General features: G+C 45.0%; 1 protein-coding gene across 2 annotated transcripts in view; it reads right to left on the bottom strand.

The window, feature by feature from the left end:
- Positions 1-24,900, bottom strand: part of DSTYK (dual serine/threonine and tyrosine protein kinase) — a 47,510-nt gene extending 22,610 nt beyond the window's left edge. Inside the window, exons 1-2 of one of the 2 annotated variants that reach the window (XM_027611993.2) lie at positions 24,194-24,900; positions 6,976-7,364 (exon numbers count right to left, since the gene is read on the bottom strand). In XM_027611993.2, coding sequence (XP_027467794.1) covers positions 6,976-7,364; positions 24,194-24,458 — 654 coding nt within the window. In that variant the 5' untranslated portion in view covers positions 24,459-24,900. The remainder of the gene's footprint in view (positions 1-6,975; positions 7,365-24,193) is intronic. The other variant, XM_027611992.2, reaches the window with a different exon arrangement.
- Positions 24,901-26,996: the final 2,096 nt, after the last annotated feature.

The following is a 26,996-nucleotide window of genomic DNA, read 5'->3' as shown; positions in this document are numbered from 1 at the left end:
TCCCTGAGAGGGAAGTCTGACCTCAGATGGTTTCGTGGAAGGCTATTTGCCTTCCTAGGACCTAGAATGGCACTTGGCACTTTGTGAGCATCCAACAAATACATGTGGAATGAATGGATGAATAAATGAGGCCTTCACTACCTGCTCAAAACCATTTTCAATAATCATATGTAAAATTTCCTATCTTTCAACCCATATCCCATACATTTAGCTCTGATTTGTTTGCCCCTACTCCAAGAATAAAGCAGTGAGTAAGCATTTTGCTCCTAACTCAATCAGGGAAAAAGAATCTCAGGGAATAATGAGAGTACCCCCAAAATTCCCACTGGGAGTCACAGTGAATTCCTAAAGAGATTTCTCTTGTAGAATGAGTTCTGCACAAATCTACAGAATCGATAGAAGTTGGTGTGCTAACCATCAGTTTTCTCTGCAAGATCAAGAGAATGAACAGGAGAGTGTTACTCTGCAAACACCAGCTTAGGTTTTGTCTTTGGTGTAAGATGATACTGTGTTAAATGCCAAGAAATGGCTCAATCACTGAAGAAGCCTGACCACTTCCTAAGAACACTGGCTCTTACAGCTCCTGGCACATCCCTGAAACTCAGTTCTGGCCAAGAATGAGTATACTAACTGATGGTTCAAGCAGAAGACAGCCATGCTCTCAGGAAGGTCACAAAGGTCTTCACTTTCTCTACAGTTCTGAAGCCTCAGGTTCACATCACACCGAAAAGAAGTACACGCCTATGTAACATAGCTCTGCCCAAGCTCAGCAACAAATCCCGTCTCGACCTCAATCCCTGTCCCCATATCTACCTACCTTTACTGTCCATTCTCCTCCCACGTCATTCTCACGGGGCAGTCCAGAGGTTTTTCCTGTTTGTTTTTACACAGGTTGATTCTTCTTCATTTCTACGTGATTCCCAGAAGGATCATTCTTAAACGTTAATTACATATTAAGGAAAATACCTCTCCGTTCTTGCTACATTGTAGAAAATATCTGGCTGAATACATACTGAATAGCCTCTATGCAATCTACCTTGCAGCTATTCAAACATCCAGTACCCAGAGATACAGACAAAAGCAGGAATCTGAAACTTTATTCTCTTGTCACTTACTAGATTCATCAAAGCAGAGAGATGAAGTAGTAGAATGGAGAAGAGAGAAGGCAGAAGGGAAAACTTTACCTTTTAACTTTATAACTTTAACTTTTGTCTTATGTAGCTTTTAATAACATCTTTCTCTTCTTCCATTACAAAAGAACCTCTAAAATGAATGATGAAGAACTCTGTGTCTAACTGGAGCAGAATAATGACGATAAGTAAGTTGGAACCAGAAGGACTTACATGTTTGACAAAAGGAAGGCGTTCCACCATGGTTGTCAGGGAAGGGACTGGTGACTGAGAGAGGGGGAAATTCTCTCCTCAAGGATGCTGATTAATACATTCAAAGGGAGGAGGGAACTGGCTTACTCCGTGCCAGACACTGTGCTGAGTCCTCCCACACACCCTCTCACTGAGGCCTCCCACCAGTCCTAGAAGATATGGATCGCTACCCCCATCTTGCACAAGATGGAACCAGCCCAGTCCCCTGGTCAGGGAACTGACAAAGCCAGGATGTAAATCCAGGTCCGCCTGACCACAAAGAGCACACTTTAACAGTTACTGAATGTCCACGGTTTGTCAGCAACTGTCTGGGCTGATGTTGGGCAAGTTCTGAAAGATGAATAAAGGACGGACAAGATACCTTTAGGGACCCTGACAATTCTAGTGTCCCAGGTTAAAAAGTGTATCCTACGAAGGAAAGGCTCTGCCATGAAACAAACTTGCAGGGACTGGTTGAGATACCATGAAAGAAGTCAAAAAAGAACATTTTTAATAGCCCAAACAACAGAGTTTCTGCCTGGTGACAGTACTTTCCACCCCTGAGTCTCTGAATTCCCAATCCCCACCATCCTCGCCTCCAGGTGAAACCCACACAGATCTTTGACATAGTGAAAACAGGGAAGGCTCTGGGTGTAAGAAAGGGGGCAGGGGGCTGGGTGGCTCAGTCAGTTGAGTGTCTGCCTTCAGCTCAGTCATGATTCCAGGGTCCTGGGATCGAGCCCCACATCGGGCTCCCTGCTCGGTGGAGAGCTTGCTTCTCCCTCTTCTCCTGCTTGTGCTCTCTCTCCCTCTCTCTCTGACAAATAAATAAAATCTTAAAAAAAAAAAAAAAAAGAGGTAGATGGGATTCTAGAAAAGAGACAAAAGAGGAAGATTAAGACTATAATCTCTGCCAGATTTTCTCCCCAAGAGCTAACCTTGGAAGGCCACAAATGAATCCCTGGTGGTGAACTGAGAAAACAGCCTCAGATTCAAGCTATTCTTTTTACTTTTATCTTAGTGAGCATGGGGATTAAAAAAAAAAACTTGCCTCTAAACCACCCACCATCCTCAATAGGTAAATTACACTGCACTAGGTATTTGCAGGTTTCTTGGCCAAGAGCAACACATGCAGATATGCAGGATGCTTACATTCCACTACACCTGTTAGTGTGTTAGGGGAGAGGCAAGAGAGATGTTAAATATGAAGGGTACAGGCTCGCTGCCTAGAAAGAATTTATATTTTCGCATTTGCCTGGACTTCTGATACCCTTCTCTAAGATAACACTTTAGTTCCCCTTTTTCTTTGCCCCATAAAATCATGGTTTCTTTACTGTAATTTTATTTCCAGAGTGCCATTCTCCATCTTATACATGTTATCCCAACTTTGGGTCTTTTTCCTTAGAATGGCCATTTTTGACCCAATTCCATATACTATCTCCCCCTAACGGTTATCTTTTTGCCCTGAGGACCTTTACCCAGCCTTCTTTCCGTTTTGTTACAAATCAACTGTTATCTTTCAATCTAGAGACATTCAAGATAAGATATGGTATCTAAGTAAACCTGAACAACACACAAAAGATTTAGTTTTATAAGGCATCATCATAAATGCCAAAAACTAGACAAAAATTGAGAGAAGCTAGTTTTCTAGCAACAAACAGTATTTAGTAAATTTGGGGGCTAAAATTTTGCATAAACTTTTGTTATTTTTAAGTAAAATCCTTTAATGATTTTGGGTTGTGAAAGTGTTAACTGCTGAGAAATTAAAAACACCTGGGTCTGTATGATATTAAAAATAGATTTCCATTGCTAGCGATTGACTGAGACTGACTACTCCAACTGGTTAGAGTTAAAAATAAAGTTTATTTGCAAGTCATCAGACCTTTCCTGGAAACATTATAGTCTACCTCAGTTCCCCGGGAAAGATACCCCATCAGACACCATCCTGAGCCAATGACTGTGTCCGCGTGTGGCAGTCTGGCCGTCAGGCAACACGTACGTTTGTCCAAAGGGTGGAGATAAACAGGCCGGCAGAAGAACCGAAAGCTCTGTCAGCACCACCACGAGTGAAACACCGGCCAGGCTGCAGGAGTCCCACCTCAGACTGCGAGAGTTTAATCCTCTTGGCTCCTTGCTACTCCTTTTCTCATAGGTGTTCACAGGAAAAATACACACACGCACACACACACACACACATCGGACTGAGGCAACTCCAAAGCAGACAGCCGTGTTCCCCCGGACTGATGAGAGGAGGTGGTGGTATGCATGCCACACAGCGGGGGAGGGTAGAGAAGGGGAGGCGTGTGAGTGGAGACAGACCTGGTGAAATGTGTTGCCAATGGGAAAATTACTATGTTTTAACAATAACAGAGGTTACGGAAACTAACAGCTTGATGTTGTTCCTCTGAGAATCTCAGGGGACCCAGAGCTAAAAAGGTGGGAATACCAAGCACTGTGGGTCCATGTGGGTCAGCCTATTCTGGAACACACTGAAAGTGGCTAATTTATGAGGACTTTAAAGCACCATATTAGAAGAATGACCATTGTATAAGAGGGTAGGGGAAACTCTGCTTTGCTAATCTGACAGTTGAAAATGAATAACTCATTTCCCCTAATTCAGTCTTGGTTTCCTTGAGCCAAGTTTTCCTTTCTTTACCAGCCCCTTTGCAAACCAAATGGAAGGGCTGTTTGGAGCTAACTCACTGGTCCTAAATATAACTGGAGCTAAACAAAAAGATCTTTTTCACCGGCACACAAATCTTCAAGGTAACTGGGAAGCGCCCCCAGCAGTGAGCTCCTGAAACCGAGGCCACAAATGCAATGAAGCCAGGAGCCTGACTGTGGTGGCCCAGCAGGGCCTGAGCTCCACAAGGGCTCCTAAGGACACCTGAGGCATGGCATCAAGGGGTTCCAAACTTAGAACCGTTGGGGTCCGTTGTTATTTCTACATCAAAACCACTGGAGAATAAAGCAGATCCGGAAAAACAAGGGCTAAGGAAGCCTCACAAACCACATGAAACAGAATGCAAGAGGCTAGAGAATTCCTCAAGACAAGAGAGTATTCCTCAAGAAAGAAAATACATATTTCACCTGTGCAGAGAGAAAGCTGATTTGGTACCTCCACTTCCCAACCAAGTAGCCCCCCCTCACCTGTTACCTCAGTGGAGTGCTTAGCCCATGTCGGGAGCAACCAGGCGAGCTCTCCCCAGTGAGGGTGCACTCCGCTGTGCGCACGGGGGACGGCTCTCACTTTCCTGCCTGGCACTTGCTCAAACTGCCTCAATTCATGCAACAAAAGTAAATGAGCATTAAAAATTAAAGCCAAAAAAATGAAGGGACCCAGAGAAATCAATCCAGTCATGTGCCTCTCCTGCACATGGCTCTGTTCACAGTCCAAGATTGTTTTTAAAAGGCAAGAACAGGAAGAATTGCCACCTGACCAATAGCAGTCAGACCAGCTATTTAACAGTGTTTTTTAAGCTGCAGGTTAGAGTGTAGCAGCTCACAGCATCAATTTAGTGGGTTGCTACCATCAGTTTTAAAAAATGAAATCAAATAGAAAAGAGAAGACAATAGTGTGTTTTACAAAAAGTAAAAGTATTGTTTCATGAAATGTTATTTCTATGTGTGTAGGGACACTTCGGTGGCTCAGTCGGTTGGGCATCTGTCTTCGGCTCAGGTCATGATCCCAGGGTCCTGGGACTGAGTCCTGCGTCAGGCTGTCTGCTCAGTGGGGAGTCTGCTTCTCCCTCTACCCCTTCCCTCTGCTTGTGTTTTCTCTCTCTCTCTCCCAAATAAATAAATAAAATCTTTTAAAAAAAGTATACGTGTATATATGTACTAGGTCCTGATACAAAATGTTATTTCTTACAGTGAAATTCTTTATATATGTGTATATATATATGTATATGTATATATTTTTTTTAAAGAAGGGGCAGGACGTTCTCTCTTTTTTTAAGATTTTATTTATTTATTTGACAGAGAGAGACAGCAAGAGAGGGAACACAAGCAGGGGAAGTGGGAGAGGGAGAAGCAGGCTTCCCGCGGAGCAGGGAGCCCAATGCGGGGCTTGATCCCAGGACCCTGGGACCATGACCTGAGCCGAAGGCAGACACTTAATGACTGAGCCACCCAGGCGCCCCCATATATATAAATATTTTTAAGTAATCTCTACACCCAATGTGGGGCTCAAAGTCACAACCCCAAGATCAAGAGTAGCATGCTCTACCAACTGAGCCAGCCAGATGACCCAGTGAATGAAATTCTAGAAAAGTTTGAAAGCCACTGAACCCCTGGAACCTGAAGGAACCAGATCGGGCCAGTATATCACAGAGAGATTGTGTGTGGCTCAAACACTTATGAACTGTGAAGAAGTTCACGGTCAACCAAGCAGCCTCAGTTAATAAACAAGGATTACTGTCAGAGCTGCGGTCAGAGTTATGCAAGAACCCTCTCAGCATCCTGGACCTAAGGAGTGTGAGCTCTTGGTCTGAAAACAGAGGAAAGCCACTGATGAACCTCTGCTCAGAGAAAGTGCTGGCTTATGTACATAGCCCCTCTGGCATTTATCAAGATAAAAGAAATGTAGTCTCTGGAAGGAAATAAGATGACAGTTTCTACTTCTAGAGTGTCAAAGGCCATGGCCACAACCAGACTCATTCATTGACTGGGAGATCAGGCCTTTCAGAACAGGGGTAGGTGCAGAGATTATAAGAAAGAAGAAACAAAACTTCCTAGTCCTGCTAAACTAGCCCTTCCTTCCTGGCACGGCTAATCAAGGTGATGGGACTCTCTGTTCCGAGCAGGTCTGCATTTTCATCTTACCCACTCCTGACCCCTGACACAGTCACATTCTTTGTGGATCCCACTCGGTCTAATCACATAGCCCGGTCCCAGCTTATAGAGCAGGACAGGAAGCCTAGCACCAGAGTTGAGTCCTTCCTAAGTGGAGAAATGAGTACCAGAGAGTCGATATGACCTCTTGGAAGTCACCGCAAGAGCTGTGCTCTCTCGGGAGTTTACTTTAAGAGAGAAGCCAAGAAGATATCCTTCATGATGACGGGATCTCCGTATCTCCTTACACTGAGCCAGACCTGTCCTCAGGTTCTCCAGTTCCTTAGAAAGTAGGAGACATGCTCTGTCCCGCTTAGTAAATAATGGCTAGGTCTAAGGAAAAACTCATAAAATTCTTTACTCGGTCTCAACTCGAGTAAGGGCATTAATAATCCATCATCTTAGCAGTCCTTTTAGAAAGGGATGGCTGGAGACAATTCTAGCCATGCCTTCCTGCTGAGAAATGGAAAAGGATTTCTGGCCCTGATCATAATTACTCTGTAAAAGTCTGTCGAGATGCAAGCAGCACATCCCTTCTATTGTAGAAAGGGAGATGGGGGGCAAGGAGATAAGCAAATTGCTCAGGCTCCTGCCACGTGGTAGCAGACTTCCGGACAGGCACTGCTAAGGCCTTGTCTGTTTTTCAACTTCCTAGGTTATGTGCTCTATCAGCTGATGCTCAGAGCCAAGACTGTATGTTGCCAAATCGCTCTGTGAGAAAGCTCAAATACAGGAAAAGCTGGTACACATGTATGCAATTGTATAAATATGAGACTGGTACCTGTAAGAGAGCGTGGTGCATCGTCACCTCCAGTTCGGCTAAAACAGGGGCGGCGTCCTCACCATCATCTTGGACCTCCAGGTCCTCCTCAGGGATGGTCTCCCAGTTGCCCTGGTGAGCAACCAGTGTGTGCACTAGTTCGTACTGGCCAGGGAGCGCCAGGCTGACCCGAGTCTGAGTCCCATAGGTGAAGCGGAGGCGCCGAAGCTTACAGTTCTCCTCACTGCCCAGCCTGGCGGTGGGAAGCACCTGCACCCCCAACAGCAGGTTCAGCAGCTGGCACTTGACATTACAATCCTGGCCGAGGATCAAGATGCAGGGAAGGCAGTCCACAACCTGCTGGAGGTACTTCTCTTCCTTAGGTGGGAAGGCGATGCAGCTCAGCTGGCCTGGTTGGGGAAGGGGAGGGTGGAGGAGAAAGGAGTACAGAGAGACAGTGAGGAGGGGTAGACAGAGACTTTCCCAGAGACCCAGTCAGGACGGCAGGGCCCTAGGGAAGCAATTTCCAGGAAGCTCTTGGTTGGACGAGACACCAGGAAAACATCTCAGCCAGAAAAGGCTCTTCAAAGATCGAACAGGAGTCCCCTTCCTGGCTTGTCTCCAGAGCAGGTGTCTCTACCTAGAAAGGTGGCAGGGACCTGATCCTTCCCCACTCCTTTTGCATGCAGTGCAGGGCCAGCCCAAGGAGTACAACAGGACTCCACCACAATCTCGAGATCCTTAAATTGGCAGAGCCAGAGAAGACTATACAAACTAGGACATGAATCCAAGGAGAAACTGTACCTGAAGATGTCAAAATGAAAACCTTCGTGACAGAACACCTAATACTTGCACACAGAAGGCCCTTTTAAATGGCTCTACCATCTGCAGTTTTAGCTTGTTACTTTCCTCATTTGTGACATCTTTTATAACTAAATGTGTGAACTAATCTTCTCTGTGTATGTGAGAGAGAGCTAATCTTTACATATGCATACATCAAAATAAAATGTTATTCAAGTTTGCCTTAGTTCTAGAATCTTTTCCAGTTCGTCCCTCTGATAGCTGGTGACAGCATCCCAGCTGCCCTGTCCGTTCTCATATAACTTCGGGTGATCGGTGAGGATCAGTAACTCCTGATCAAGACACATTCCTTCAGTTTACAGAGGACAAGGCGTTGAGTAAGACAAAGGGAAGAACTGCCTGTTAGGAGAAAATCTGGGTAAATCTAGGAGGAACGTGATCTATCTCAGAAACATCCACTCAGGACAACCACGCTCATGTAAATGGCAAGCTTCCACAAACACACCAAGTATCGTTCAAGAGAGAACAAAAAGCTTCTTAAAGGGGCAGAAACCTCTGCCTGGGAAAAGGAACCAGAAATTCATTGACCTGAACCTCTCAGATTCTGAATGCAATCATTCCCGACCTGTTCGGTCCCAGTGCCTGCTCCTGTCTATGATTCAGGCAACCCCTGAGCTTGTTCAGAAAGGCACAGACCCAGGGTTCTTAGGCCGGAAGAAGGCTGATCTCTGGGCCAAATACACCTTTTTGAAATTTTGTGTGGCACCAGCTGAAAAGTATTCACTTTAGATTTAGTCACTTCACCGTGCGTGACCTGTTAAGCCATTCGTAAGCTGTTTATTTCGTCCGTGTAAGGGAGGTCTGATTTAAGAGGCTCTTCTGCTTCAGCCTCTATCTATCCTGTTACAAATCCTCAAACCCCCTTCCCTTCCACAAACGGCACCACCAAAAGGTTTCAAGAAGGTTTTGCTTTCGCCCAAACCCCTCTGTGCGTTTCATTAAGCCCTTCCTTCCGTGTCTGTCTGTAAGCCCAACACCTGGCCTGTGTGTGTACATCGGGACACCAAGATAAGGAAATCAACTCTCCTGGGAAAGAGATGGGTTCCTTCGAAAAAGCAAGGAGTGGTAACAGAGTGCCTAACTGTGTGCAAGGCATTTACCACGCCCGAGCGTAACACACCAGACCACTGGTCTAACCTTTGACCCACAATCTAAAAGCAAGGGGACAGGGGTGTCTGGCTGGCTCAGTCAGTACAGCAGGCAACTCTTGATCTTGAGGTTGTGAGTTCAAACCCCACATTGAGTGTAGAGATTACTTCAAAATAAAATCTTTCAAATAAATAAATAAAAGGAAGGGGACGTAGCCAATTGCTTGTATGTGCACTGAGCAAGTAGCAACGGGCTTGTCCTGAGTCCCTTTTTATCTTGTTCCCAACTCAACAACACTTATCACAGTCTATTCTGGTTATCTGTTTATAATGATTGAAAGCAAGAAGGACCATCAGATTTCTCTCTGTATCCTCAACACCTAACCCAGTGACTGACAATTAGCAAGGACTCAAGTTATGTGCTTGTTTGCTCTGTGTAAGAATCCATTTACTATGGAGAATTATCTACCAAAAGCTGTAAGTAGCTCCACTAAGTACTCAAGAAAGTCCAGGGGCAACCGTCGTTCCTAAAAACCTTCATTTCAACGCAGAGGGTGGATGTGGACAACAGAAGAGGACCTCCCCCTTCACCGCGCAGAAATGAACTACAATGGTGTCAGCCTGAGCTGTGAGAAAGACAGATTCACCAGCTGGAATCACTCTCAGCCATACTTTCCATCCCTTCCTCTTTTCCCAGTGCTGCTCAGATGCTCAGAGAGGCTCCAGGTGTAAGCTCACGCTGACGGCCTCCATAACTCCTACCACAAAAGTTGACACATGATAAAAAGAAACCTAAATGAGCGTGGAAAGTGGATAACAGAGAACTAAAACCAACTCATCATTTTTCAGGACCAGAGGGCGAGATCACAAAAACCTCTGAGACAAAGTGTCAACTATAGGAAAGCCAGTAAAACATGCTGCCTCTGCCAAAACCACAGCAGACACACCCCATTAATCATCTGACCCAAATGATCACTCTCCCCTCCATCTCTGTAGTGACAAAAACAGCCACTACAAATAAACTAGCTAGGCTCATACCACCATAGAGACCAGTGCAATGGGAGAGGGGGCTGGTGTTTTGTTTCCATGCACTGTCCTGCTGGGGTTCTCCAGGCAACTAGTGGACTGCATAAAATCTTCAATATGAGTATCGCCATCTGTTGTTCAATACGTCACGATTCAAGTGCTTCACTTCTGCCACTAATCTTGAGCTTTTCCACTGATCTCCGACATAGGTCTACCAGATTTGAACAAGGGCACGGTCGGGACAGAAAGTCAACACTAGATCGGTTCCCTCCCTGCCTCTCCAAGGGCAAAGGGTCCAGGGAAGGAAGAGTGCAGCAAGAGGAAAAGCAGAGGGAGGAGGGCAGAGATTGTGAATCCCAGGCTCCACTGCTCATCAGCTCTGTGACTTGGCAATTCACTTGAGTTTCCTCAGCCTTGGATTTCTCATCTGTGAACTCAGGGAAGTGCATGACATCATCGTTAACATCTTTCCAGTTCTAAAATTCCAGGACGCCATCAGGTTTTAACTGGTGCAAGACGAACAGTTGAGGGGGATGAGTGGCTGGGCTGGTTGTTTTTATCTTAAATTATCTGTGAATTTAATCATGCAAGCTCTCCCTGGACTACTATAACAGCAGATCAAAAAGTTCACTGAACTAGCCAGGGGCTCCGAGGACCTAGAGAGAGTGCATTCTCAACAGCTCTCTAAAAAAAGAGATTCCAAACTGTGGCCTGACAGTAGGAGGGAGGAAGAAGACCTGCTCCAGAGCGTGAGCAGCTGCCTTGCTGACAGTTTAAGGACTTCCGAGTTAATCAGGTTTTCTTTTGTAATTAATATAACAGCATCTGCATCTGGGGCTGCCAGAAGGGACCAGCAGGGCTTCTCAGCTGGAGCACAATAACCCTGCCAACATTAGCTACAGGGAAATGCGACTCAAATGGTCTTAAGTGCAAGCCAAGGCTCTTATTTATTTATTTATTTTTCTGGATGCTTCTTAAATACAGATCATCTTGATTAGGGTTACTTCTAAACAAAGGTTTCCAACTAGAAGGGGGAGGAGAAAAGCATCTACAGTAGCAACCCATTTTGTTTATTTGTTTTCCATCACAAAGAGGAGCAAAATATACCACTCCAAGATATGCCTCTTTGGCATGCTATTTTAAGCTAGTTATTTTTAAATAAACAGCAGACACAGGTGAAGCTCTAAAAACTCAGCACAAGTTACCCTTTTATAAGAAACACTGACACTTACAGTAGTACAAGGGAAATCTCCATTTGCAAGGGCGTCTCCCTCTCTGTACCAGGAAGGGAAAGATGAGTCTAAATCTCTAGAAACCCTTATCTTAATGCATAACGTTTACCCTTGTTCACAGCGCTCCTCCTGGTAACCTCCCATAACTGACTCCCTACCCCCAACATCTTTGTCTCTAGCTGGAGATGATGTTTAAGGTGGTGGCATGGACCTTTTTGGAGAGTTCTTCCTGGAGAAAAAACACGCATATAGGAGGTATACACATTATTAAACTTGTTTGTTTTTCTCCTGTTAATGTGTCTTTTTATCACAGAGGTGTCTTGGCCAAGAACCTAGAAGGGCAAAGGAAGAAGTATTTTCCTCCCCACAGTTACATTTACTAAGCCCTTTCTAAGTACATCTCTTTATTTGCCTCATCTCATTTAATGCTCACAATTCTACCAGACGAGGACTATTATTATCCCCATTTACAGACGAGGAACCAGCAGCTTGAAAAACAAAACAAAGCAGAGCCCATGTTTCTCCATTTATCGAAGCAAATAAGAGATGGAACACGGGACAGTGCAGGAGCTAGACCTAGGTCTCAGGGGGCCAGCTCAATACCTGGTGGTAAACAGGGTCCGTGAAGAGCCGCAGAATATGTCATCCAAAAGGATATTTTGAGCTCAAGGGACTTGACACACAGCACTATAAGAAGGGCATTCTGACCTCCTCCGCTTTTTCTTCCTGAAAGCAGGAGATAAAACCCCCATCTGGATGATGAACTCCCTATACCAGAAGTAAAGGAACATTCTTATCACCAGAGACCTGGAGTCAAGGCCAAGGAAAATCAGTACAAATAAGCCTTGTTACACTAACCCTTATCTTCCTAGTCACTTTGCCACTAGGAACTGCCTAGCCCCTCTATCTTGTCACATTTTCATAACTTACTTCTCTTTGTCCAATTCAGTATATAAATGTTCAGCTCTGCTTCTTTGTGTCTTCATCTCTCATGGCAACTCCACGTACATGTAAAACGTAATAAAATGTGTATGCTTTTCTCTTGTGTACCCGCTTACATCAGTTTCTTAGGCCCAGCTGGAGACTCCAGAAGGACAGAGGAGAAATTTTTCCTCCCCTGCACCCACTACCACATTTTTCCCAGTTTGGAGCCAAACACAATTTGGTGATTGCAGGACGCCAATTTATTATTTTTTTTAAGATTTATTTATTTGAGAGAGAGAGAGAGCTCTAGCAGAGGGAGGGGGGAAAGAATCCTCAGGTGGGCTCTGTACCCCAGGAACCCAATTTAAAGCAGACTGACGGAGTCTCTATGAAAACTGTCAAAAACTCTCCCAAATCATGAGGAATAAATAAAGCCTGGGGAAAAAAAACACATTAGTACCACTAGCTGGTGCACATTTTTTAAAGAAAGTTGTTATTCTGCCCAAGATCTCTAGAGTCCCTTTCTAAAAGAAAAGGTTGGGGGGGGGGGTGCCTGGGTGGCTCAATCAGTTGAGCATCCAACTCTTGATTTTGGCTCAGGTCATGATCTCAGGATTGTGGGATCGAGTCCCATGTCGGGCTCCACGCTCAGCACAGGGTCTGCTTGAGATTCTCCCTCTCCCCCTGCCCCTCCCCCCACCCCCACATGCACACTCTAAAACAATAAATAAATCTTAAAAAAAAAAAACAAAAATAAATTTTCAGAGAAATTTTTCATGCTCCTCTTATCAGCTTGTATTATCCTTTGCATTTGAGGTTAAGACTATTATAAAAAGGAAGAATTGGAGGGAAGAAATGCTAACGACCTCTTATGTCTCTAGTGACCCATTAGGATACTTTATTTAAATTGTTTCTGGAGTAATGGCAATGGATCTATGTCAATGCACACTCCTTGCCTGTTTTCCATTCCCATCACTAACACACACTGGAGAGGTGAGTGAAGGCCAGAGCACGGCCAACGTAGGGAAGGCATGGTATGGAGCAGGTGAACGGAGGTGAACAGGACTCTACCGTGGCCTTCTCATACTATTAAAACTCACACAGTTGGTGGGGCTTCATAGTCAATTTAGATCCCGATAGTCACTACTGCAAGCCTTGTTCCTGGCACCCGAGGACTTCCCTCTACTGGGTCCAGTTTGTTTACCTCGCTTTTAACAGTGAACTTGTAGTCCTCTCTGAAAGTGAGTGACATGCACAGGATTTTATGGGAGGATTTAATAATTCGCTCAGGTAATCAGTGACATAAATATGCATTTCCACAAATAAGCAGTGAGACATTTTTATTTCTTACGAACTACATGTGCCAAGAGTAGAGAAAAAGACAAACTCCTAAGTTGAGAAGTGAATGTCATATGGTTTTTCTACTACCATAGAAAATTTTTCTACTACTGTAGAAAAATTTTCTACTGAGGTACAAAAATCCCAGGAGCTGAGAGAAAGAATTCTTCCACGAAACATTTATTTATCATTCCCAAACAAGCTCTGACTGTCAGCTCAATTTAAAGGCTTCTGAATTACAGGGGAGACATTAGGAGCCCAGGAGAATTTAAGGAAAACATATGCCCAGGTAGTCTGGTTTTCAGAATCCTCAGGACCAAGTCGGACAAGTACATTGTGGTGGAACGGGAATGGTTTTGGAGATTAGAGATTGAAATGTTCTCAAGTAGCCAAAGCTCTTCTCGAAAGCTGAAAAGTCGAGCTGGCAGAAATGTCAGTAACTTATCCTACCTGGAGGTCATGTTAAGGTCTCTTATGATTTTTTTAAGAAGAAGATTGTACTGGCACCTGGAAGAGGGAGAGGGCCAGCCCTGGAAACTTCCACACCGTGGGAGCCCTGAAATGCAGAGCCCAAACTCAGCAGCCTGCTGACAAGCTCCCTTCCAGGCAAAACTGCTGCTGAGGCCGGTGGCGCTGCAGAGGGAACAGAAAGGCAGTGGGCAGCTGTAGCTTATGGGATGCAGAGATGGAAGGAGCTCCACCAACAAAGCCAATCCCAAGCTCCAGAGATGGCTTAGCTTCTGTCCCTTGGGAGCCTCTTACACTGAATAACCATTAAGAATGACTCCATGATGGGAATGGGTTAAAAGGACAGAGGAACCTGGGGTGGAGGGGGAGGGGATCACTGACCAAATCAGGGACAATCAGGCATAAAAATGTTCTTAAATAATAGTAAGGGATTATAATCCATTGAAAAAACTGAATAAACTGCTAAGCAAAGAAAGGAAAAGGAAAACTCTTCCTTACCATGGAATACCAACTAAGAAATACAGAAGGATGATAGATATGAAAATCCCACTGAGCCAGGTGGGAGTTGTGAATGGGTGCTAAGGTCTAGCGGAGGGAGGTGTTTTCAGGAATGGGATTCTCAGCAAAAATCTTAGAACACCTCCCACTAAAGACTAATCAACTGCAAAGGGAAAAGATGGTGACTTAAAGTGAAGAGACCTAGACGACAGCAACACAACCAGTGATAAAGCTTAACATCTCCAGGGATGGGGGTTATTGGCATCAAGTACCCCGATGTGATGCACATTCCATCATTTCCATGCCTCGTCTTGCTAAAAGCTCAGGACCGAGTCTAGTCGTGAGGAAACAACAGGCAGATCCAGGTTGAGGGTCATCCTATGGAATATAAAGCCTACTCTTTAAACCTGTCCAAGATCTAAATGCCAAGGAGAGGCCGAGGGCCTGTTACACATTCGGGGAGTCCGAAGACACATGACAGCTAACGCAACATGTGTTGCTGGGCAGGATCCTGGATCAGAAAGAAAAAAAGCCATTCTTGGGACAGTTGGCAAAATGTGAGTGGGGCCCGTGCACTGGATGGTGGCACCGCATCACTGTTCATGCCCTGACTTGGGGAGTTGCGCGCTGGTATGTAGAAGCAAGTCCTTGCTGGGGACAATGGCACACTGGAGTGCTTAGAGGAGAGAAGACCACCTATCAATAGTCTGTTTTCAAAAGGTTCAGAGAAACAGATATAATAGAGGAAGAGAGAGAGAGATTTAGAGCACACCCACGAACATCAGCAAGTGCAAAAGCAATAAAATGTTAACAACTGGGGAATCTGCCTGAGGTGGGTAGAGTTCTTTACACTGTTCTGGCAACATTTATGTAAATTTGAAATTATTTCAAAGGAATTTTTTTTTTTTTTAATGAGCCAGAAGGATACCCAGCAAAGTGTACCCAGTTCTGGATCTCACAGGAAAGGAGATGGAGAGAGAATTTTACTTGACAAAAAGCCCAACAGGTAAAAAACACATCAAATACAGCCCTAACAGAACTGAAATAGGAACTGTTTCCTCACTGCCCCTCCTTTTGCCTGGCACATCACCTCCTCTCTCCTCTACCTTCCTGTGATAGTGTACTGTGGGCGGTTCTGTCTGGGGAGTTCAAGGCACTCATCTAAGTAGGCAGTTCAGGAGCAGACTTAGAAACCAAATCCTCAAGGCTAAGCAGCACACACAAACATGCTCCAGGACAGGAGCTGCTAAAAATTACCTGTAAGCATCCAGTGCATTGAATGAGAAACCACCAGAAGCTGCATGACTTTGCATCGCTTGCAGAAGTCCCTTCTGATTACTCAGCAGTAGGGAACACCTCTCCACCTCTTCATACCATGTAACTACTTGTATCCCATAGTTACAAAGCACGTTTCCAAGTTGGGGCAGCAGAACTCCTCCATTTCTCTCCATGGAATAAGAGGTTGCAGAGGAGGCCAATCACTCACTCAGGAAAAATTGAAACAGGCTCCCCCAGTGGGGTCTTGTACGCCAGAAGAGGAAGAGTATGAACGACTTTTCTCCTACTGGCTATTTCCCCCCTACATTGCCCCCTTGCACCTACATATCTCCATAATATTAAAAGTTAAAGCTAGGGGCACCTGGGTGACTCAGTGGGTAAGTGTCTGGCTCTTGGTTTCGGCTCAGGTCATGATCTCAGCGGTGTGGGATCAAGCCCCCCCCCCCCCCACACAGGGCTTCACGCTCAGCGGGGAGATTCTCTCTCTCTCCCTCTGCCCCTCCCCCCGGCGCACTCTCTCTCTCTCTCTAAAATAAATAAATAAATAAATCTTTAAAAAAATTGGGGGGGGTGTCTGGGTGGCTCAATCAAACCTTTGACTCGGTTTCTGCTCAGGTCATGATCTCAGAGGGGAATTGAGCCCTGTTCAGGCTCTGCACTCAACGGGGAGTCTGCTTAGGATTCTCCTTCTCTCTCAAATAAATAAATAACTCTTTAAAAAGTTAAGGCTATAGTATGTTGTACACAATATTCTTAAAAAATACACTCCATATGGGCTCAGACACTAGCCCTCTAATTAAATAAAGAGTGAGCTTTTATTCAAATTAGTCTTGAATCTAACTGCATTTATGACAGGGCCTTAGTCTTTGCTCTGGAAAGTTTGGCTTGATTAAAAAAAAAAAATCCTGGGAAATGTAATTTTCTCCCCATTACATCAACTGGAAAGGGTAAAAACCACTAAGCTATAAAATATGTCCAGCATAAATAAGGCACTAAAGTTCTTAATCTGATGAAGCTAAAGTTGGACTTTTTTTTTAACATCTGATTAAAGACAAGGGATAAAAGCATTTTTTTTTAAATGCGAGTTGTGTGTGTGTGTGTGTGTGTGTGTGTGTGTGTGTGTGTGTGTGTTTTTAATCAAAGGCCTTTATGAGTATATAACCTATCATCATTCTTCGGGATAGTTTTGAGGCATTATTCATTAGACAAGTGAAAAGCAAAACAATCCTCAAGTCCTACTTCCCATCTTCCTGCCCAGAGAACACCACCCCAGGGAACGGAAGCACATTACAAAGCCCAACTCCAAAGAGAGCTGTGGTCAAAAGGCTCCCACAGCCGCATGGCCCAAGGCTGGGGGAACAGTCCAAACCATTCACACTGCCTGCTAAAGGAGACAGAAAGCGCTGCATGTGATGGGCACTTCAACCAGGGGCCACAGGCGACACAAGGAGTCCCCATGCTCTGGCCAACTTTGCTTCAGAGAGTTTTGGTTTGGACTTTGGACGAGTATCCTATCTAAGGAGACTTTCTCAGAGATAGCTCTGAGCAAGGGGCACCTAGCTCCACCACAGCTACATCTGTTCTTCATTAAGGTGTCAGATTCCAGGATCCTCATTTGGCAAAGAATTGAATACATCTTCAAAGCATGGGGTGGCCTAGACTTAGACTGGAAATCCTACGGGGGACTCCAGACCAACCTTTGAGAGTCAAGAAAGACTGCATCTTCCACGTGGACTCACTCTATACCCTGGCTATGAATACCACCACCAGACTCCCTGCGCTGTGTAAGAAGCAGAGCCCTTCATCCCCAGAGGTGAACTATTTTCCTACACCAAACTCACCTTAGGTCTTAACACTGTTAGGGAGATAACCACATGCACCCACCCACACACCTCATATTCTTCCTGCTGGCTTCCCTCTGAGTAAGCTCTGAGAGAAGCTAGGAAGATGAAAGCCACTCTAACAACAATCTTTGTGAATGCATTCTGCTTTTGAGCCATACAAACAAGACAATCACAATTACTCCATCAAAGACAGACTGGGGCTAATTTTTATGAACTCTGTCAGAAAGTTAGTAAAGCATCTCAACTCCTCTTTCTGTCAATGTCATTTAATCTTACAACTTCCCATATGCCTTATCCCATGCCCTCAAAGACAGGTAAGAGTTAAGTAGATAACCAATTTGTAGACAATCCTCTAGAGGGAACATGATGAAACACTAATCCTTCTTTCCATAACATCAACTTGTAATAATATCAGCTAGTGGGATGGTGGTTCACCATTGCGTATCCTGTGCCCACTACTGAATCAGGCATTAATAAAGATTTGTTGAGTGAATGAATATTAAGGATTTATTTCCCTTACCATGGTGATGCTCCGCCATACTGGGATTGCATGCAACTCATTCTTTGGGGCATGAAAATCATTTGGGTATCAGCACAGAATGCAACCCAGCCTAGTCAGTCATCTCTCAAATGCATCACTGTTCTTTTTTAGGGGTCCAGCTAGTAAAATGTGGGCAAATTTACAAAAATCCCTATCTTTTATGGGGAGGAAACGTCCTTCTGAAGTGGAAAAAAAACGTCATTCCAATATCTACCAGCCATGGAAATAATTTAACAGGTATTTATATATTTTTTAAAGATTTTATTTATTTGACAGAGAGAGACACAGCGAGAGAGGGAACACAAGCAGGGGGAGTGGGAGAGGGAAAAGCAGGCTCCCCGCTGAGCTGGGAGCCCAATGTGAGGCTCGATCCCAGGACTCTGGGACCATGACCTGAGCCGAAGGCAGATGCTTAATGACTGAGCCACCCAGGTGCCCCTAACAGGTATTTTATTTGCCTACCATGTATAAAGCACTATGGCAGGCATTGCAGGGGATACAAAGATGAATAAAACACAGCCTTTAGCCTTAAGGGTTCACTATCTAGTAAGCGGGATAAAACAAATACATCCATAGCAATCATACAAACAAAACAACATATATACAAAAGCATGTTCTGTATGTCCAGAACCTACAGGAATTGAGCAAAAGGTACAAGGTGAAATTCACATTTCCCTTTACTTCAACAACATATTTCTTGAGGTTTTATTTTCAAAAGACCGTTTTTGAGAAGTACATTTAATGCAGGAAATGAGATGGAGAAGAGAAGCATAGAGAAATAAAAGGAGATGCTGGGAAAGTGGACAGAGCAAAACAAAATTTACAAACCAGAATGGATTTTTGTTTAAATCCATGCTTTCCTTAAAAACCACTTCCAAGGCTGAAGAACTAAATGTATTGAAATCAGTGATGACATTTCAGACTAAACTACACGCACGGCACATCTTAAAGGTAATTACGTCTTTTCTTCTAAAGGCAGGCAAAATTATCTAAGCCTTTTCATAGTGGGCTGCCCTGTGCCATGGGAAACAGATTATCCCAGGAAGGGAGAGTCTGATAAAAGTAAAGGTGCAAAGAGCCATTGTGTTTGGGGATGGGAGGGTGGGGGGCTTCCTCCCAGGCTCCTCCCAGGGTATGGGAGGTAGCAAAATCAGCAAAGGAGGGCTGGGTGTCCTAAATGTTGGGGACTAGAAACGAGTATGAGGCTAGGGTAGGTAGAGTCATATTATACTCAATTCAATCAGATAAAGTCTCCCACTGAAGTCAATTATGGCTCCATAGCTGGGCTATGACTCATTTGTAACAAAATCTCTCCATTGCCAGGGTGCATTTTATATTCTCATGGCCAGGTCAGAAAACAAGGAAGGAATCACAGAAGCAGAACTGGACTGGGGAGTTTAGAGACGCGGGGCTGAATCTGGCTCCAGCTCAAAACTGTTCTGTCCCACATTCCATCTTTCTGCTCCTCTTATTCTTCCCCCAACCTACCATGCTCCAACCTCCTAATCTAGTGCTCACCAACTACATACGTACACACACTCAAACAGCCACATCTACTTAGCGCTAACTATATGCCTGCGCTAAGTGCTTTAAAGTAGATCATCTCTAAATGTCACAACAACTTTGGGAGACAGACATTAGCACTCCCATTTTATGTATGTATGTATGTATTTAGATACAATTCACCCTCTTAAAGTGTATAATTCAGTCTTTTTTAGCATATTCACAAAGCTGTGCACCCATCACCACAATCTAGTTCCAGAACATTTTCATTCTCCCTAAAGAAATCCCACACCCATTAGCAGTCACTCCGCATTTTCCTCTCTCCTCATTCGCTGGCAATCACTAACATACCTACTATCTTTATGAATTCGTCTATTCTGGGCATTTCACACAGATGGAATCATACGATATATAGCATTTCATACCACTACCATTTCACATAGGAAGAAGCCAAGACTCAACGAGGTTGAGCAACTTGCCCAAGTCACACTGTGAAGGAGAGGCTGAACTACAACAGGAAACCCAGGTCTGATTCCAATGCTTGTGCTTGCTTTTGAACCACTATCACCGCTTCCATACAGGAAGAAAACTGAGAGAGAAAGCAAAAGTTTTCGATATGCTTGGGGTAATAAAAGTCATAGGTAAGAACCACAATTACAGGACCATCCCTGCAGAGGTTATACCGAAGAGCCAAAACAGATCAGGGCAAACTACTTTCTAGAAAGCACACCTGTCCCAGTCTCTGGCTGTTTCACCCCACAACCTGGCTTCCCACCACGCAGCCGGGTAAGAAGGCAGCCCCATGAAACCAGGCTGTAAACAACCTCCTTTCTCCCCAGTTTTCTGTCTCTTCCCCAGATGTCACTCTGCCACTTAATTACCTATACCGATTTCCGTCTAAGGAGTCCAAGAAAAATGTCTATTTCAAATAAGTGCAGTAGTGCTTTTCCTCTTCTTTTAAATTCTGGCAACCAGTTTATACTAGGTGTGAAAAAAAGAAGGCGAAGAATGTCGGAGAAACTAAGCTGTTTGCTAACCAAAGGCAAAAAGCTATAAAAATCTAAGAATTGTAACTCCCATAAAATGCCTATAATCTAGCCATACCTTAGCTCTCCGCCATTGTTCTGCTTTAGGTGCTGCCTATGTATATGGTTGAAGTCAGACTGTCTCTTTCTAGAGGACGGACTTCAGGTCTACCTAGTCCTTTTCATCCTTCCTCCAACAGAAACAAATAATAGGTGCACTGTAATGATGATAATTATAATTCTTTTTTCTTTTTTAGGAGAAAAGTATAGAAGGGAAAGACTGCTTCCCACTAGCCTAAGGTGAAGGCCAATGTCTTTATTTGACTCTTTGTCCCCTATACCAGATACTTAAATGTTTACTGAATAACTATGGAATAATATGACCTACCTATAATACCCACACAGCACGGTAACAGGCACTATTCTAAACATACACATTACCATATATTAACTCCCAACAACCCTAAGGGCAAGCACTACTGTCGGAATCTCCGATTCCAGATGAGGAAACTGGCACAGCACAGTTGTGATGTGCCCAAGGTCATCCAGATACTAAGGAGTGGAAACAGGATTGAAGGAATGCAGCACAGAGGCAAGCATTCCAACTCATTCCAATGTCTTCAAACGTTTATGATATGTTACAACAGCTAAGAACTCTGTTGGATCACAAAACAAGAAAAATACTTTTCCCTCTGCTACTTTGTAACACTCCATTCTGACTTTTTTCAAAGAAGTTTTCAAAGTCTTTTTCTCATTACTTCTGAAGCTGGAAAATTAACTCATCTTCTGGAGTTTGGTGAAAAGAAGGCCAATGATTTGGGCAGCAGGGGAGGAATGGAATTAAAGAAATTTCACTTGTAATTCAGTTTACTTTGTACGGGCCAGGCACACGTACTTTTTAGTTCCTGAAACATCATGTATGTTATATACTCTCTAAACTGACTCCAACGAATACAAAACTGTCAAAATTAAGAAGAAAGCATTATTCTGGGGTCCTTCCCATCTCCTTTGTGGTTAAAAGTGATATAATAAAAATCTGGAGTTAATCGATGATCTTCAGTTGCTCAAATACTATACTACCTCCAACCTAGAAGTACACTTCCACTCTGAAATGATGATTAAAACCTTCTAGAGGGGGCGGGTGGCTCAGTCAGTTAAGCATCTACCTTCCGCTCAGGTCATGATCCCAGTCTGGGATCGAGTCCCATGGCGGGCTCCTTGCTCAACGGGAAGTCCGCTTGTCCCTCAAACGCTCCCCCGACTTGTGCAAGCTCCCTCTCTCTCTCGAATAAATAAATAAAATCTTAAAAAAAAAAAAAAAACACAAAACTTCTAGAGGTTTGTTAGGTTAGGAATTGACTGTTTCTTTCACTCATATGTGGAACTGAAGAAACAAAAGAAATGGGCACAGAAAAAAAAAAGGGACAAACAAAACAGAACTTGTGGTTGCCAGAGGGGAGGTGGGTAGGGGTTGGTTAGATAAAGGGAATAAAAAAATTTTTTTGAGTGTTCCTTCTCTTAATATTCCAAGTTCCTATTCAGAAACCAACATTCACAAAAGAAAGTTGAGACAATCTCTGAGTGAACTTGACCTTGCACAGATAGCCTGTAAAAGGAGAAAACAAGAGCTAGTTGTCTTTTAAGGAGTGGTTTCTACTTTCTAACACAGTTACCTAAACAGCTGGGAAAATGGCATTCCCAAAATATAAATAGTAAGTGCCACCTCACTAATCTTCCCTGATATCAGCTCATTTTCACCTCCAAGGACAAAACTCTCCATACTGAAAAGAATGGAAGCATTTTATGGAACAAAATCAAATTGTTCCCAGTCATCTGCACCCTACCCTGGTTTTTATTTCAGATGGACAGACTCCAGAGTGTGAAGAGAATTAGTTAAATACAATATGCAAAGATTAGTTCATGATGCAGTCAACTAGAAAAGCCAATGAGGCAAAATACAAAGGGTACATCTGTCTTTCTTAACTTGGCTTTTAAAGAATAAAAACAAGACCGCGTCAAAGTGCCTTGAAAACCTCCATCTCTCTGTTTTTTCAGTAGTGATTCTAAAATAAATAGTTGTTATAAAGTAACAGCAATAGAGGACTCTTTGAGGTAAGCTATAAGAAAAACTTGTGAGCAGGGAAGCTGCTAGAAAGCACTGCTCGGGGGGAGAGGGTGAAAGTACACATTCTGAGGATCATCTCTGAAAACATTAGTCCTTCTTGCCAGTTCTGACAGCCTCTGTAGGTAGGTCCATTTTCAGAACAGCAAATCTCTGGGCACACATGTCAAAACCACAACTCCAAAAAAGCTATCATGCCTTTCCTCCCATGTTTATTACATCCAGGCCAACTAAATGGAATAGTATCATTTAAGATCATATCAGAATCTTATTATCTTACTTGGGTCACCATTTCTGGAGTCTCCGACAAATTTAGGATATCAAACATGCAACTTTGGAAATGCAGGACCCAACACACAAACTCTGAAGAGTTGAACAATTCATTCTGTTCTGAGCCTCCTGTTCAAATGTGCTATCAGCAACTAATTTGTGCTTCCCAAAGTGTGTTTGTAGACCACTTCCAACAGAAACCCCAGAGGCATTTCATGTTTAGATTCTCAGGATCCACCCATGAGACCTACTCTATCTGTGGGGTAGAGCATGAGACATTTTTCATGCTAATTTGGTTTTAGTGCACACTTAAGTTTGAGAATCACTACATTAAACCCACTGACTTATTTGCTATGTTGGCTCCAGGGTACTTGTCCACATAGGACGCCAGTCCCTTCTCCCTTCCAATCTATTTCCTAATTAGACAGAGTACTTAACAAACCCTCCGGTTCCCCACCAAGAGCATTTGAAAATGAAGCGAGAAATTAGAAAAGATTAAAGCCCCTGCACGATTCTAAGTGCTTTAGGAACTCTAGCACATCCCAGGGAGAAGCAAGGCAATAAGTCTCAGCACCAGCACCAGCCCCACCACCCCCACCACCAAAAAACCCATCCCTTCCTCTCTAACTTCTTCACCATAAGCACGATCAACCTCTCAGGCAACTCGCTGGCACCCATCAGACACATATTTGCTTCAGCGACCCCAGCCCCATTTAGAGTACATTCCTGCTTCTTCACAGAGTTGCCTCGCGATTGGTGCAAAAACATTGCACAAAACCACACACACGCGCACAACACACACAATCCACTCCAGTTCCCTGGCCTCCTCGGGCTCCAGGGGCACCCTGCCTGCTACTCTTCCTCTGCCTGTCCACTCCTCCATCCCTAAGCGGGTCTCCGACCACAGCGGCCCACCCCTCACTCAGAGCCACCCTCCCCGCTCCTCGGGGGACCCCGGCCCCTACGCACGGCCTGCTGACCCGGGGCCCCGGAGCCCGCTCCCGGAGTTCGGGGCGGCCCCGGGCGCCCCTCGCCCACCCCCGCCCCGAGGGATGCCCGCCCACGGCCTCGCCGACCCGACCGGCCCAGGCCCCGCGGCCCCGCCAAGCTGCCCTTCTCCCACTTTCCGCCCCTTCCCGGCTTGTTTTGCAGGGACAGGGGTGCGGTCCGCCCTCCAGCTGCTCCCTCCAGCCCTGTCTCCGCCGCCGCTGCCCTCCTTACCCGCCTGCAGCCCGGGCTCGGCGACGTCGCCGGCAGGGCCGCGCTCGGCCCCGCCGCCGCCCGTGGGGGAGGAGGGACAACTGTGGCTGTGGGAGCACTTGATGTCGCGGAAGAACTTCTGGGTTTCGCGCAGGTTCTGCCGCAGGCGGCCCAGGTACCGGCGGTAGCGGCCGAAGCCCCGGCACAGCTCGCGGATCAATCCGCCGCCGCCCGGGCCGGGACCCGAGACGGGCTCGCTCCCCCACGGCACCCCGTCGCCTTCCATCTCCTTAGCCTGCTCTGTCCGGGCGGCTCGGTTCGCGGCCCGTGGCCTCGCTTCCCTCCTCCCCGCCCCCCTCCCCACCCCAGTGCTCCGGACAGGAGGATTCCGCCTCCTGACGCCTCCGCCTGCTGTCGGCCGGGCTTCCAACCTCCGTCACCGCCGTAGGAAAATAAACCAACCCGCAGTGCGCTGCCAACGGAACCTTTGTCTCCACTCTCCGGGAGAGTGAGGGAAGGATCACTGGAACGCGCCGTCCCTCAGCGGCGTCTCCTGGGATTTGTAGTCTGGGCCGGGCGGGCTCCGAAGCCTGGAGACGGTGGATGGGACTGATTCCCCATTGAACCTCGCGGGTTCTTGTGCTCACCCGCTCTGCTCGTTCCAAAACGTGTTCCCGCGCCCTGCATGGAGACGAGAGAGAGGTGGCTGCAGAATCCGGCGTCAGCAGAAGTGGGGTGTCTTACTGAAATCAAAGCAAAAGATTTCAATAGCAAAGAGAAGGAAGGAAACAAGACTGAAGCCAGTAATGCCTCCATGGCTACCCTACCCTAAATGGTTCTCACTTTCCCGATACAGTAGATACTGGGGAATCTGCTGAAAATTCCCTAGAAATAGGGAAACCGCTCCTGTTTGTATTGCGTCCTCTTCTGACTTTCCTTCTCCAGGTGTGGAAAAGGGGGTTGTGAAAAGGTCGTTTAAGAGCTTTAAGCTGAAGTTCATTGGTTTCTGGAAGTCAAGAGACTGGGCTGGGTAAGGGGAAGTTGAGGTTTGCAGCTTTTCAAACCAGTTCTGATTATCTTAATTTGGCTTCTGCTAATATAGACTTTTATTGACACAGACTCCCACGGAGCCCTGGACACAATTACGGAGGAGACAAAACTTAACAACCACCCCTTTTTCGCCTGCTGCTTTCTTTTCTCTTCTTCAGACACAGTACCCTCCTGTCTTTCTTGTACCCCATCTTTCATCCAGGCCGGACCTCTGCTCCCACAGGCTGGATGGTGTAGTTCAACTGGATTTAAGAAGAGACTTGGGTTTGAGCCTGAATTCCTCCAATGTCTTGTCTTGGACCTAAGGGTTTGGACTAGTTGATCTTCAAGCCCTTCTGGCTCTAAAATTTTGCGAGTCTTGCTTCAAAATATTTGCTTCTGTCTCCCAACCTGTCATCCCTTGAGTGCAAGTGTTTTAGCAAAGTGATGTCATGATAATTGTGTTAATTCAACGTAAAATGTGAAGCCTTTACATTTCCAGGGGCTTTTAGGATTTTATAAAAAGGGGTCGCTGGTTCACATGAATCTCTGCTTGGTAAGTGCATGTGAAAGACTAAGGTCAGGAGGGAGCCTCTAAACTCTTTCTCATGTACTTCCTCCCTTTTACTTGCTCACATATTCTCCACTGGCCACTCCTCATTTTGCAAGACCCCCCATGCAACCCCTAAAAGGCTTAGTAAAACACAAATGAAAATACAAAATGGAAAGTTTAATACAAGATGGTTGATACTATTTAAAAGCAGCAGCAGCAGGGGTGCCTGCGTGGTGTAGTTGGTTGAGCATCCAACTCTGGCTCAGGTCATGATCTTAGGGTCATGGGATTGAGCCCCATGTCGCGCTCCACACTCCACGGAGTCGGCTTGAGGTTCTCTCTCTCCCTGTCTCTCTGCCCCTCCTGCTCGTGCGCTCTCTCTCTCTAAAATAAATCTTTAAAAAATAAGAGAAGTAGCAGCAGCATAGCAAATCAGCGTGCACAGAATCATTTCTAACAAAGGAGATCAGATGAGAGAGTACTGGGGTTGGAGTTGTCCAGAAAAGGATTTGGGAATCAATATCCATCTTGAAGAAGTAACAATTGGAAAGATGGAAGTCACCAGGGAGAGCATTATGTCAAGTAAAGGTCATGGAGCTCATTCTTTTATTTATTTATATTTTTTTTACATAGGGTCTGAACTCAGGACCCTGAGATGGAGATCTGAGCTGAGACCAAGAGTCAGATACTCAACTGACTGAGCCACCCATGCGCCCCTGCTCATTCTTTAAAAAACTATTCACTAGTACTTTATTTTTAAAATAAGTAATATAAGACTGTAGTATAAAATGCACATGCTACAAAGGTTATACAAGGGAAAACTAAGTCTTCTATTTCCTGTCTCCCAGTCACCTAGTTCTCCTCCCAGGAGGTAACCCTGTTGCAGAAATAGGTATGTATCTTTAAACCAGAAGATAGCATACTATACTTACTCTATTCTGCCTTTACAGACTCTTCCATACCAGAACATAAAGATCTGCTTCATTCTTTTTAACTGTATAATATGCTACCATGTGGATTGGTATGTTTTATTTAACAAGTCCTCTACTGACTAGGGTGCCTGGGTGGCTCAGTTGGTTAAGCGTCTGCCTTCTGCCCAGGACCCTGGGATTGAGCCACATCAGGCTCCCAGCAGGGAGGCTGCTTCTTCCTCTTCCTGTGCCCCTCCCCCTGCTTGTGCATGCATGCTCGGGCTCTCTCTCTCTCTCAAATAAATAAATAAAATGTTTAAAAAAAAAAGTC

Source organism: Zalophus californianus, chromosome 10 (assembly GCF_009762305.2).
Source record: "Zalophus californianus isolate mZalCal1 chromosome 10, mZalCal1.pri.v2, whole genome shotgun sequence".
NCBI lineage: Eukaryota > Metazoa > Chordata > Mammalia > Carnivora > Otariidae > Zalophus > Zalophus californianus.
This window is presented reverse-complemented; position numbering and strand designations above follow the sequence as displayed.